The sequence below is a fragment of the Nanorana parkeri genome, unplaced genomic scaffold (genome assembly GCF_000935625.1).
Source record: "Nanorana parkeri isolate BGI_ZX_2015 unplaced genomic scaffold, ASM93562v1 scaffold79, whole genome shotgun sequence".
Taxonomy (NCBI): Eukaryota; Metazoa; Chordata; class Amphibia; order Anura; family Dicroglossidae; genus Nanorana; species Nanorana parkeri.
The window spans coordinates 420,910-435,715 of NW_017306347.1; the positions used below are offsets into that span (position 1 = coordinate 420,910).

The window sequence follows — 14,806 nt, forward strand, 5'->3', positions numbered from 1 at the left end:
ATAATAACAAAAATAAGGCATACCTTGTGTATTTGATATCCAGATCTGATTATTTTACTACACTCCCTTGCTCTGTGACAATCATCATAAAATAAGAGACTTTATGGTCCCTTTTACATTGGGGATCACAGAAGGGGCCCCTTGCATTGGTTGTAAGGAATTGCCCCCTTACATTGGTGGTCATTGTTGGCAGGAGATCAGTTCATCACTACTCAAGTAACTCCTAGCAACCTGTGAGGGGACCCTATGGTTCCACAGATCCCTGATTAGGAAAGCATTTACCTTTTTATGTTGGGTCAGATTTCTAATCCATGACCAGGTCATTGCAGTTTACTTTTCTCTACTGCAGTCAAGGCATTTTCAGCTTTTCCAAGGCTCATTGGACAGTGAAGGGCTGCAGCTAGATGAAGTTGTCATCTTTGTCCTACAGTCACCAAGCTCCAGTAGCAGTATGCATTGCAGTTAAGCCTTACTATGCTGCCCCTTCCTCTGTCTGTCACTGCTGCTGCTGTGCCAGGAATTATGGGTGGGTAATATAAAGACAGATTGAGGTATTATTAAAAAATTAATTGTGTTAAATGCGGGTCTCTTGCATAAGCTTATAATAATGTTCTGACTTCACAAGTTAATGTATTTGTGTTTTTGTTCCAGTCTCTTGCAGCAGACCAGCTGTTGAAACTCATGAGCACAGTGGATCCAAAGTAAGTCCTACTCTCCCAATGACTGTTCTGCCCCACAGATTTCTCATTGTATACACATTTTATTTTGTATGTGCATTGACTCAGAAAATGTGTTTGGTTTCCAGACTGAATCATGTGACGGCAGGGCTTGTGTCACCCAGCCTGAAATCTGATGCCTCTAATAAAGATATTGAGGAGGCCATGAAGCGTGTCCGGGAGGCCCAGTCCTTGATCTCTGCAGCTATTGAGCCAGGTAAGTGTCAGGTCCTGTGTGACTTTCTATAGCTCTGATGTTGATCAGATATCTGACGGCTATCTGTGTATTGGATTTCAGACAAGAAGGATGACAAGTTGAAAAAGCATTCAAGGTCACGTTCCCGATCCAGGAGGAGGAGGACACCCTCTTCTTCCAGGCACAGGTGAGAGTTTCTGCTAACATCCAATTCAAATGCTTATGATGGCATTCCAGTAAACCATACAGAGGCCTAAAATAGGTTCTTTAGTTTCTCACAGCTTGCAGACTCTGTCGCCACAGTGCACAATGTAGTAAAAGTAGGCATGTATTACTTATTTTCTTTTTTCTATCATCCCGTGATTAGTTCAAAGCCTCTTCAGGATTGTCAAAGGCTCAATTCCTCTCCACAGCCAGCAACTTGAACACCCTAACCCCCTGGCAGGGCACCGGCAGTTACATGGGAAGCCTCACGCATGACTCTGCTCAGGGTTCTGTTTGCTTTGCCGTGTGCCTGTCCTACATGAGCAGTGCATTTTTATATTCAATGATCTGATCAGAAAAGTGAATTTTGCCAATCTCCATCCCAGAAGTACACCTATACTTTCCATATGTCATTGTTGCATTGATTTGGCTGTAGCACTTGTTGAATTGCTGACTTGGTTTGGAGACACTGTCGTCATGGCCATTCAGGGCAAAGTGAAAGTGTCTGTACAGATTCTTCCCACTGACTCTTCAGCCACCCCCCCCCCTGATGCTTCTCTTACTGCAGCTGTCATGCCTGGTTCTTCCAGATATGGAGGATCATGTGACCCATTCCCTTAATGCAGCGTTTGGGCCTAGCAGCCAATTGCACATGGCAAATTCTATACTGCTTCTTTGGCGCACTAATGCTGTTTTAGTTGGTAGTGTCTGCGATAGGAGCGTTGGAGGATTGCTGGTGAGGTGAGTATCTTTGGGTTTTGGCAGCCCCAACACACACTGTCATTTGGCCTTAAATGGGCAGAGTGCCAGTGTCTCTTTAAAGCCCACCTGTACTTTGCTCATTCAGGGCAATTTAACAGGTTTGCTTTAAACTCCGCATCCTAAGGAACTAGCCTGTACTTCAGGTATAGAGCAGAAGTTGACTTGCTCCATGTGACATGGGGACTTGTTGATTCACCTAGGTCTTTTCCTTTTGACCATTGTGAGTAATTAGAGTGGCTGGGAGCAAAAGGACGGTCTGTATTAAAGTGAATCTTTTGCTTTTACCTGCAGGGTCAAAATACGTCTTCTAAAAAAAAAAAATCCACTTACACCAGTACTTATTTTAAATCTTTGTTTTTCTTACTGGCTTAGACGATCTAGAAGCAGATCAAGGAGAAGATCTCATTCAAAGTCTAGAAGTCGGCGGCGATCAAAGAGCCCACGCAGGCGAAGATCACACTCCCGGGAAAGAAGCCGACGCTCGCGATCCAAATCCAGGTAATTGTCAACTTTTCTCTCCCGTCTTAATCACCATCCAGTTCATTACCATTTTCTGTCAAAACATTTCTCATGCTCATATTCCAAACCCTGTATGTGGCTTATTATCTCACTGTGATATTTCAGAGAGAAAAAACGAGAAGAGAAAGAGAAGAAACGATCCAAAACACCACCCAAAAGCTACAGCACAAGCAGACGGTCTAGAAGTACAAGCAGGTACAGCCTACCATTGTGCGTAAACTTTTTTCAAATCTCTCACATTAACGTAGATTTATCAATCTGCTTTCAAATACGTATTCTAATGAAATGTATTCTTTTTTTAATGGAACAGAGAACGAAGACGCAAGAAGAGTCGAAGTGGAACTCGGTCTCCTCCTAAAAAGCTAAGGTCCCCGAAGAAGAAGTACTCGCGCTCCCCTTCACCAAGGAGGTAATAGCTTTTACCGCCCTGTATGTGCTGATGTGCTCTGTTTTTGTTGTGTTTTTTTTGTTTAGTTTTTGCATAAGACAATACAACTATTTATAAAGAGTTCTTGTTGCCGGACTATGCATTTCGACAAGATTATATGTGCATTTCACCTATTGTAGGTATGTTATTTACCTGTAAAAGCCTTGCTAGTGTGTAGACATCCAAAACTCATGGAACTGCTGCTGGGCACTGCCATCTTGGATGTGATGTCAGCAGACTCTGCGCCATAAATTGCAGACACCAGTGCCAGCAGATTCAGTGCCCCTGCGCTCTCTCCGATTTCAGTTTGTTCTGATAAGACATAGCACGCACACTCTCTAATAGTGCTGGTGCTTGCCCATGCTTTCCTGCCTCCCAAATATTCTTATTGAGCTGTGAGGCAGCAACAAGGAGCCACATAGCTGCTGATATAGACTCTCCAGTGTGACTGTCACGGGAGCGTGGACAGGTGGGTAAGTATAAAAGCTTGAGGGGGATGGGTTAAGTTCATTTATTTAAGCGTGCACACACACTGAAATTTCATAAACACAGGCCTAAAATGTGGAATATAACATGGGTGCAAAAAATGAAAAAAGGGCCTCAGTCATGAAGGGGTTAATAGGGCCACAGCCACTGTTTAGGCATAGCAGCAGGATCAACAATTCTGTATGACCTCTTGGCTTGAACCTTGCTAGCTGTACAGCTCATAGTTTATAGGCTTTCCACACCTCTCCTACATTTGCAGCAAGAAAGGAGCACATTCTCATTTGACAGCTGCTCTTAGTATACCAAGTGTCCGAGAGAAGAGCAGGAGGGATGGAGGAACAGCCCCTTTGCCAGTTCTGGCAAAGAATAAAAGTAGCTGAAATGGCAGAAGCGTTGTCACCTTGTGCTAATGCTGATTACATAAATGGATCAGGCTTTGCAAGATGACATTTGTATAGTATAAAATATGGATAAAGCTTATCTAGTGCGTACATGCACTATTTGTAACTTGAAATGTTTGCATTAAAAAAATACTTAAGTATAATTAGGGAGCGTGTTGATGGGCTTCGGAGTTTCGCTGCGTTTTTCTTTGTACATCAGCTTGAGACACTTTTGAGATCATTCGTTGACAGGTGCACTTTACCTGCCGCAAACTGCTCTTGCATTCCCAAAGACTTGTATCGTGAGTGAAGTGGATTTAAAGCAAACAAAAGTCTGCCGATTACAGGTCCTTATCCTTTACAAAAAAAAAAATGTTGTTTGGGAACATGAAGGATGCTACTCCTGACCTCTCACAAACAATTGAAACAAGCTGGACAGCTACCATTTGTATACCATCATGAAATCAGTAATGGCAGCCTCCATTGTTTTCCTGTGACAGGGTTCCTTTTAAGTCAGATCAGACTGATCAGACGTGTCCCTTTCTCCTGCCCTCATTGATTTCTATGGGTTCATATACGTTCCCCAAATATCGAAAAGTCAGAAAAGTTGGGGTTTTTTAGGCAGCCGACTGACAACTTGCACACCAAGAATTTCTTGAAAAAGTATATTTTAATTGATTAAAAAGCAAATAGAATTGATAAAATTGACAACATGATTCCCCTATAAACTCACTCCACATTGATTAAATTCATTCATATGTAGATGACAATCAGAATTCTTGTGCAATTGAACATGATTGAAAAAGCATGATTGAAAAGTTCATAATTACATAACATGATTTATATAATGGAAGATGCTGCACAGGTGAGAGAAGCTGGTTGGAAGTGCTGTCAAGTCCGCTGCCGCCGGCTGAATGACATGGCAAAAAAAGAGGGGTCGTTTCCGCAACACACGTTCCATGTTTTTATGTGTTTTGCTAGTTTGGTTTGCCATTAGGAATGAATGGGATGCGCAGGTGTGAATGGGGTCCGACTCTTGGCTTCTGTGTCTAGAGCCGGGGAGCCAAGGTACTCGAAGTGTCTTCTGAAGTGTTGGAGCTTCACATGTTCTAGTTTCACATTTTCCAGCCTTGGTTTTAGAATCCGGTGAAGCACCACAAAGCCCTGTGTTTTGGTTTGGGCGATGATCTAGGAGGAGACCAGAAATAGTTGTAACTGTTTTTGTGTAATGTATTGCTGTGTTGTATCATGAAACATAAACGTCTTTTTAACAAAAAATCTTTCCAACCTTTTTGGAATTGCAGACATAAAAAAGAAAAGAAGAAGGATAAGGATCGTGAGAAGAACCGGGATGAAAGAGAGCGATCTTCCAGTAAGAAGAAGAAGAGCAAAGACAAAGACAAAGAGAAGGAGCGCGAGCGGAGATCAGAAAGTGAAAAAGATGTGAAAGTAAGTGTTCTTGTGGAATATTTTTCTTTTGAACCTCAACATTAAACTTAATGTGATTTAAAGTGGCCACTTCCCGTGGTTGAAGGATATCTGTGCAATGAGTCTTACGTTTCCGGCATCTTTTGGCTGGCTTGGAAATGGTGTATGGGTTACTCTGCAGCAGGTACGTTGTATGACATGACCTGCGTGCTTTGGTGGCAGTCTCCTCCTTTCTTGTTTTGTGGCTGTGCTCCTAGCTGCACATCAATAGGTGGGGTAGGCTGGAGTCAGACACCACCCACTTGTAGGTAGCTTGTGGACGCAGGCATGCACACACTTATTGGAAGATTATCAATTCCATATTGGGTAATTAATTGACAAAGTGACTGATTTACTTTAAACTCATCAATGTCCCAAGTATTTAAAATTGTCATCTGGATGACTCAGAAAAAATGAAGTACCTGTATGAAAGATGGAATGTTTTTTTGTAAGGTTTTTAGGGTAACTGTTTGAGTTTTTAAAATGTAATGTATTTTAAAGACTCATTAATGTTGATGTAATGGAGTATGAGCAAAGCAAGCAGTTACCCCTTTCGTGACTACAGGTCATCAAAGCCTAGATGCCCAGACCAAATTTACCAGTGTCCGTATGCCTCAGGTAATTTGACAATCATTCTAATTTGTCTGCCTCCTATTAACATTTTAAGGACGCATTGTTTTTATTTGGGACAATGTATTCATAACCTACTGGTTTTTGTAAAATAGGTGATCAATATGAAAAATATAAACTAATAAATATATATTTGATACTTTAATTGTGTAGTTAACAATTACTGGAGGTACACCGAAATGAAAAAGTCAGGCCGAAACCAAAAATGTTTTTTATTTTAACTCATTTTTATTATTTTTTATAAACGTTTAATTTGTATTAAATATTTTTTACTTTTAGGGGCTTCGGGGAAATATCAGGGGTCTAAACAGACTCCTGATATTTCCCTTTTTAAAATGGAAAAATAGATTGAGGAGACAGTCCTTTTTTGTGCAGCCCCTGTAATAAATGAACAGGAATCCTCTATACTGAGTGTTCCTGTTTATTCATAACATGAGGTATGTTTACAATATCCACTAGGGATGCACCAATACTTTTCAGATACCAGTGCCTATACTGGGCATTTTCATGAGAACTACCAGGTTTGCAGCGGTTGCAGCTGGGACCTGTCTCTGGCGCTCCACCACTGTCCTGAAATCATTAGTCTGTATTGGTTTAGAAAAACTGTCACATGACAATAAACAAAAATGTATCTGTACTTGCAAAAATAGTATCGGTGCATTTATATATATATATATACACATACACAAAATCATACATTAAAACCAAGATGTGCAAATCCCAGAAGCTCCGTGTGCTCCTTACAAATGACAGCGGCCTCCCCTAACTTTTGAATTTTTCTCTAGTGTAGTCTTGGAGCTCAGAAAGTATCTGTACTTGTACCGAGTACTGTACTTTGTATCGGTGCATCCCTAATATCCACAATCATGTATGAACAGGAGGGGGATGTAGATCACTTCCCATTCATTTATAATTGAGGATATAGTAACCATACTCTGTCCTCAATTATTTACAAACACTCAGCAATCGCTGACTGTACTTCGCTCTCTTTTCTGTGTTAGAGAGCGGTGCGGTGTGGAGAGCTCAGCCTCCTGTGATAGCGCGAGCTGTCTGCGTCCACAGGCCGATCTGTGACAGGAGGCTGAGCGGTGCGGGGAGGAGGGCCGCTCGATCGCTCGGCCGCCTGTGACAGTTTCTCTCCTCCCCGCTGGGACACAGAGCATCACCCAGCCGGGAGGAGAGAACAGGATGCACCGCTACATCGGCAAGAAAAGTCACTTTCAGCATTTTGCCAAAGTGCCGTTTTCGGCCGATTATATCGGTGCATCCCTAACTATTACAGTATGAAACAGTATTTATCTGGTACACTGTTACACTGTATTAAATAACCTAATCTGTTTTTGTAGAATAGGTTAATATGAAAAATATATATATACACACTATATTTGGGTCTGTAGTTGGTTTTACAGTATGAAACGGGCAAACTGGCATCGTAAGGCTTGTGTGGTGATTGTGAGGAGTTTATATATGTAATCGTCATGCCACGGTGATCACATAATCCGGAACCACAGTAACTGGTTCCCAATTGTTGAAAGAAGCCAGACCTCTGACACAGGGTGGAACGCAGCATACCCTCAGCAAGGGCACGATGAGGAAGGGCTTGTACAATGATGGGAAAGTCCTCCTATGACCAGAATCCTTAGATGCTCATTGTTTGGGATGTCGGTGTGTTACACAATTAAGGAATGACTTGTAGTAAAGCTTGTCTTGTTCTTTCAATCCACGCAGCAGGTAACCCGGGATTACGATGAGGAGGAGCAGGGCTACGACAGCGAGAAGGACAAGCGAGAAGAGTATATGGTTTCAGAGGCAAGCGGGCCACAAGACAGCGAGACTGCGGCCGAAGCAGCGGGCAGCGACTCGCCAAAGGACTCCAAAGTGAATGGAGACGACCATCACGAGGAGGACATGGATATGAGCGACTAACTCCTCCTCCTTTATTACTATGTGATTTTTATTTTCTATTTAATATGTTCTAATTTTGGTTGTATGCTACACTGAGCTATTGGTGAATGTACATTTCCTTATGTTACTAGAGCCGTGCTGAAAGGTCTGTCTATCTAAAACATTGAAGTGAATAACCGGTTTTGTGTGGTGAAAAAAAAAAAAAAAGCTTGTAAAATGAAAACCACCCCAATTCTCTAGTGTGACGCAACTTAACGAATACGTTGCATGCGTCTTAACACCTCGCATGATTTATTATCATTTTGCTATTTAGCTGCCCTCCCCCCTTGCCTCCCTTCTCCTTCCTCTCTCTCCCCCCCCCATGTGCTGGACAGATTTACACATGACTTCAGTCTGAGAAAGCAGAGTGTGTGTTCTCGCTCACTGGACCACCTGTGCCCGTAGCCAGCGGTTCTTGTGTGCGGCAGATTGGATACCAGAACCCTCCTCTGCTCATGGGAATGATGTTAACTCTGCAGATTTAGTTATTTTTGTTTTTTAAGGCTTTACTATTATGTACTTTTTTGCAGGCTGCGATGAATCCCGTAATACTCGATTTTGTGATCTTAAAGATATAGTCAGCTACCTAAAAAGACAAAAAAAAAAAACCCCAGGCTTTTTCAGTAAGCTAGCACATACTACAGTGATGTGCAGGGAGGCAACAACAACAAAATCACTTAATGGGGATTTGTACTTCAAAGAGGAAGCAGGAGGCCCCCCTGTACAGTCTCTCCTCTGCTCCAAGGCTACCATCCCTCAGAGAAGGTAAGCTTTAGTCCGTTGTGATTGCTTTTCGGTGGCTTTCTAAGATCAGACTGTACAACGCAGACCACTGTGGAGATCGAAGTGTTTACAAAGGTGGGCTGTGACACCCCCAAGGCGTCTGAGTCCATCTGTCAAGCATTGGGTTAGTAGAACAGTCAGTCGGAGCGGGATATCGAATGGGGGCAAGAAAGGACTGTGTGGATGTTTAAGGGCTTTGTACTTTGTGACAGTCTAGGGAGAGGCTCTGAGGAGGACTGTGTCAAAACTGGAGCAGGTGTGCATGGCAACCAATCAGCTTCTATCTTTCATTTTCAAACCTTAACAAGTTTGGAGAAGGGAACAATCTAGGACAACATAGCTGAACTGGAGAATTTTTCCAAATCGGCTGTGTTGTCCTAGATTGTTCCCTTCTCCAAACTCTTCACCCCCTTGCCCTAACCAAACCCACCCTCCCTCTCCACAGTTGCATACTTTTGATCAGACAGCCACGACCTCCTGTGATTGTTTACAAGTCGCCTTGTCCTGGCTGTGCCGGCACATTGCATTGGACTTGTATGGGGCTGTGTCTGAGGCTGGAGGTGAAGGGAGGCAGCCCCATAGAGGTATAGAATGTAAACACTGTGGGGGCGTGGTCCCTGGATTGAATTAGAAATGTGCCTGTGCAGAGGGAAGATGGGTTAGGGGAAAAGGGATAAGTGCACGTATCCTTTAATTTTGTCTCTATCGGAAATATAGGTCAAATGCTGCATACGATTTTTCTTTTTATATTTTGTTTTTAATATTAGCTTAGCATGTTGCCATTTCAGTCTTTCAGAATATCCCCGCCGGTGGCTTTATAATGAGCATGGAAAGCCCTCGTGTGAGCCCAGCACAGTGACAGATTTGTCTTGCAGCTTCTTACCCCCACCCACTTACATAGGCCTTTGCCACGTTCCCCTGCATGTAACCGGTGCCTCCAGGTATGGTGGAGCATGTGACCACCTACCCTTCCTCCCAGGCTGCACTGCTTGGGCCGGAAAGGCCAATAGCCATATTCAAATCTTGGCTACCCAAGAGAGGACAGTAGGTCATGAACACTGATCTCTAACAGAAGGCTTGGACCCATTGCTCCAATGGAGCAGACAAGGGCGAGCTGTTAAGAGAACCGGTCACTTTGCTTATTCTCACAACTAATACATCTGCAGTAAATGAAAACCTGCTGGTAGCTGGGGGGGGGGAGCTATGGGCTGTTGTCCTGGATTTGTCACATCATTGCGGTTTGGTCTGCCTTACTAAACAAGCCTGCCAGCGTTTTAACACTTACGTCTTGACCATTCACTTGAAGAGTTTCTTCTTTTTTCGCTGTGTAAATGGATTTAAAGTGATGCATTTTAATTGGATATTTTTGTATGCTGTGTAGAAGTCGTCTTTCTTTTCTTTCCAGAAAGTTCCCCGCTATCCTTGTGTTCACTGTTAGTGCTGTAGAATACTGATGGTGATTCCATTCTTACACAAAGTAGTCAGTGATTCTTCTTTTTTTTTGTTTGTTTCCTTTTTCAAAAACATCAGAGCTTAATTTTTTGTTGATGACCCGGTAATTCAACTAGTTTCCAGTCTGTGCCATCTCGTTGTACAGTTCCTGAAATTTTGTTTTACAAGAAACTTTGATAATAAAATATATAAACCAGAATTGCTGGCTTCATTTTTTGCTTGTAAGCCTCTGTGGTTTTTGGCCTGTATGGGTTGCCGTACTTTTCCTGCATCTCTCGTGCTTGTGCTGGGGTGGGGAGTATCTCAAGGTAACCCGCAGCTTACTGTGGATTGAAATACCAGAATGTATATATACTTGTAAATGGTGAAATAGAAGGTGGGTGAAGGTGGTATTTTTCTTTCATTGGGTGTTTAGGTTAATATTAGGGATGCACTGCTATTAGTATCGGTGCCGATAGAGTACTTGGATGAGTAATTGTACTTACCAAAGTGCTCCGATGCCGGAACTTCCGGTCAGAGGAAGATTTCCTCTGACCGGCAGTGTCGTAGGGGAACATGGAGCCGGCTTCCCAAGCAATCAGGAAACCAGGCGGCGAGTAATGACCTGCCTCCCGGCTTCCTGATTGGCCAGGAAACCAGCTTCCTGGCCAATCGGCATCCAGCTGGCCGAACAGCCGCTTCTGTGCCTGGTGCCCCGGGGCTATTTCTACTGGAGGAGCGGCACTGTCAAAGTGCATTACACAAGTTGCGTGGCATGAGGACGGATCCCAGAGCGGATGGCCAATCATGTCTGAGCCCACCTTCATGTTTTATATGTCTGCAGACCGCCCTTGGCGTCGTTACAAAGGAACTCTAGTGCGTCTTCAGCCAGCCAATGTCCTGAGCCGTAGGCATCATGTGATTTTTACACTTTAACAGGTTTGAATGTAGCCCAACATGGAGCTTATTCCGAGCTCTGGGAGGTGAACGCAGGGAAGGAGGGTTATAAAGAGGACCTGTCCCCTTGCTCTGAATGGGGTTGCCATGAGTTGTCTATGGACGCACACAGCTACGTGCAGCTAGCTGAAGGAGACCCCTGCAAACTGAGCTGGAAGCGCATTTGGAATGTCTGAATGGAACAATTAACTTGCTTTCCTAAACATAAACCTCTGCTTGTCATAAAGGTGGCATACGCCAGCTGTTGTGGAACTACAAACCCCATGATGCATTGCAAGACTCAGCCACAGGCATGACTCCCAGAGACAGATGCATCATGGGATTTGTAGTGTCACCACCGCAGAAGGGCGGAGTCTCTTAAGGTTTGTCACACTTACCCGTTTTTCTTAAAAAGAAACTTCGACCTCCAGATCCCTCACAGCCGAGGAAGGCGCCATGGTTTGGATTGCAGTTGCCATGAAGCTGCACATGTGATCAGCTATGACCCCAGTGTTGAAAGTTGGGTTGAGAGGTGAAATAAGCAAACCAGCCACCCCGACTTCAAAGTAAACCGTCGTGGGAGACATTGAATTGGTGGGTCGGGTTTTGTGGCTAGTTAAAGAAATCAGGATTGCCTCATATGCTAGAAAATCGCTCTTTAACCGTTTGATGACATTAAAGCTTTGACACCTTGACCAAAAATGCTTTTCTCTCCAAGGACAGAGCCATCATGGGGGGGGGGGGGGGGGAGAGAGAGAGGAGGGAATCACCGGTCAATTCCTGGATAGAGATGCCGGCTCAGAGATGACAATCATGTAAATCCTGAGGCCTCTGCAGTTTCTAGCTGCGTTCACATCCCTCAAAAAGGACGTCCTCATCCAGGGTCACGGTCTACTTCCTCGACTGAGATGCCGGTGTTCTGTCGAAATGGCTAACTCGTGGAGATCTCCAACGCTTAATGTCATATGCGTTGGAGAGTTAGATGAGATGGCGCTAGTGCGTGTGCGCCAGTCCTGGCATTTTTACAAGCCTCGTCTACTTGCCCTAAGTGGGCCTGTGTGGCCTCGCAACCCTCAGAGTTCTCCAACTGGCGTCAGTGCTTGTGCAAATGAGAGAACATTATACTGCTCTTGGGTGGCCGTGGGGGGCGCACTGACGGGGAGTTGGACAGCTCGATAGAACCCCATGTAAATCCTGGTTCCTGGATATACTATATACAGCTCTACATATAAACTGCTCAAAAAAATGAAAGTAATGCTGAGCACACACCTTACAACCATCGCAAGACTTTTGTCTTGCGATGGTTATAAGGTACTTTTAAAAAAAAAAAAAACGTATGATCTGCCCATCTTGGACAGGCAGATCGCAAGCTGTGGGCCCCCTGCCCCCCGAGGGGCGGGTCTTCCGATGACCGCAATGCCGAACAGGCAGTGTGCGCTTGCGCACACCGGCCCGTCCGGCTTTTATCGCACGAACATGCTACACACCCGCCGAACATCGTACGATGCTCAGCGGGTTTTCGAACATGTCCGCAAGTTCAAAGTCGTACGATCATGGGATTTCCCACGATTATCACAAGGTGTGTGGGGACTTTGAAAACACATCAGATCTCATTGGGGGAAATATCTCATGCTGGATATCTCCTGTATACTGGACGGGGTAATGTGTGAGGAAGGAAAGGATCCCACATCGTTTGATGGAAATGATCTACCTACAGAGGGCTGAATTCTAAGACACCCCAAAAATCAAAGTGAACAAATGATGCAGCAGGCTAGTCCATTGTGCTGTAAATTCATTGCAGCAAAATGGTCCTCAGTAGTTTGTACGGATGCCTGACGTCAGGGCACGCTCCTAATGAGACGACGGATGGTGTCCTGGGATATCTCCTCCCAGATCTGGACCAGGGCATCACTGAGCAGACTGAGGTGCAACCTGGCGGCATCGGACAGACCGAGGCCTAATGTCCCAGAGGTGTTGTATCGGATTCAGGTCAGGCGAGCGTGGGCTTCATCCTCAAGGAACTGGCTGCATACTCTCACCACTTGAGGCCGGGCATTGTCACGCACCAGGAGGAAGCCAGAACCCATTGCACCAGCATAGGGTCTGACAATGGATCCAAGGATTTCATCTTGATACCTAATGGCAGTCAGGGTGCCATTGTTTAGCCTGTAGAGGTCTGTGCATCCCTCCATGGATATGCCTCCCCAGACCATCACTGACCCACCACCATATCAGTCATGCTGAACAATGTTACAGGCAACATAACATTCTCCACGGCTTCTCCAGACCCTTTCACATGTGCTCAGGGTAAACCTGGTCTCATCTGTGACAAGCAGAAGGCGCCAGTAGCAGACCTACCAATTCTGGTGTTCAATGGCAAATGCCAATCGACCACCACAGTGCCAGGCAGAGGGCCCACTAGAGAACGTCATGCCACCCTCATGAAGTCTTGTTTGTGATTGTTGGTCAGAGACATTCACCAGTGGCCTGCTGGAAGCCATTTTGTAAGGCTCTGGCAGTACTCATCCTAGTTCCTCCTTGCACAAAAGGAGCAGATACCGGTCCTGCTGATGGGTTAAGGACCTTCTACGGCCCTGTCCAGCTCTCCTAGAGTAACTGCCTGGGTCCTGGAATCTCCTCCGTGCTCTTGAGACTGTGCTGGGAGACAGCAAACCTTATGGCAATGGCACATATTGATGTGACATCCTGGAGGAGTTGGCCTGCCTGTGCAACCTCCCTCTATAGGGTCCAGGTATCGCCTCATGCTGCCAGTAGTGACTATGACTCTAGCCAAAACTAGGGACAGTCAGAAAAGATGAGTAGGGGGGGAAAAAATGTCAGCGGCCTCCACCTGGTAAACCGTTGTTTTGGCGCTTGTCTCATTGTTGCCCATCTAGTGCACCCGTTCTTTTCATTAACACCAAAAGCAGGACTTTAAAAAAAAAAAATATTACCTTTATATGTGACTTTTAATTTTTTTTTTATATTTTTTTTTGTAACATTCTTTTAAACCTTTTTTTCCCACTTAAAGTTACATTAAACCCTCAGATTTTTTAACATAAACTAGTGTAATGTGTAACTTACTGTAATCCATGGTTGTTTCCCTTCTCTTTGCTGCTCTTCCTTTTAAATCTGTATCTGTTCTCATGCTTGGAGAGAACTTCCCTTTTTCAGCTCAGGGCCTCTTCCTGTAGTGCTGGCTCAGGTTACAGCCTATACACAGACACCGTGTGAGACAAGGCAGTCTGCTGAAAAGGGAAGTTCTGCCCCAGCATGAGAAGAGATACAGATTTAAAAGGAAGAGCAGCAAAGAGAAGGGAAACAACCATGGATTACAGTAAGGCACACATTACAGTATTGTTTTATGTTAAAAAAATCTGAGGGTTTAATGTCACTTTAACTTTATTGCTCTCACATTAGGGGACTAACAAGCCCCATTTGTGATAGCCAATTTTCAGTGACAGGTCCTCTTTGAGACATCAGGGGTCTTAAAGAGAAGCTGATGAAGCAAACACCTGCTTCCTCCAGTTTCTGTACCGTGACAGAGGAATGCGGAAGTGATGTAATACACATCACTGCCTGCATTCCGAAAATGGAGGAGATCCAACGGAGCTCGTGTGCTGACCTCAGTTTGATTATCCGCCGCAGAGCTGCTGTGCTGGTCCCGGGCTCACACCGGAGCTCGGGATCGCCAGCAGCGGCTGCAACGGAGGGGGCGCACACCCGCACCCATATTACAAGCGATTGAGCATCTCTACAAACGCTTGTATGTAAATCGCTGGCTGTTTACACTCCAGGGTGATTTAGCATGAGATGGGACGTTTAAAAAAGAAGCTGCTGTCTGGCCGTTTAATTACAATGGCCGGACAGCAGGTGGTTAACTGACCTGATGAAATCCCGCCGCCCCACCTCCGCCACCTCATCA

The 14,806-nt window shown here is 44.7% G+C and overlaps 1 protein-coding gene across 1 annotated transcript in view; it reads left to right on the plus strand.

Moving 5' to 3' along the window:
- The window catches only part of SRSF11 (serine and arginine rich splicing factor 11), a 29,148-nt gene extending 21,239 nt beyond the window's left edge, over positions 1-7,909 (plus strand). The window contains exons 5-12 of the mRNA XM_018576878.1: positions 652-701; positions 806-933; positions 1,015-1,099; positions 2,251-2,376; positions 2,503-2,592; positions 2,708-2,806; positions 4,995-5,139; positions 7,516-7,909. Of these exons, the coding sequence (XP_018432380.1) occupies positions 652-701; positions 806-933; positions 1,015-1,099; positions 2,251-2,376; positions 2,503-2,592; positions 2,708-2,806; positions 4,995-5,139; positions 7,516-7,713 (921 nt within the window). The 3' untranslated portion in view covers positions 7,714-7,909. The remainder of the gene's footprint in view (positions 1-651; positions 702-805; positions 934-1,014; positions 1,100-2,250; positions 2,377-2,502; positions 2,593-2,707; positions 2,807-4,994; positions 5,140-7,515) is intronic.
- Positions 7,910-14,806: the final 6,897 nt, after the last annotated feature.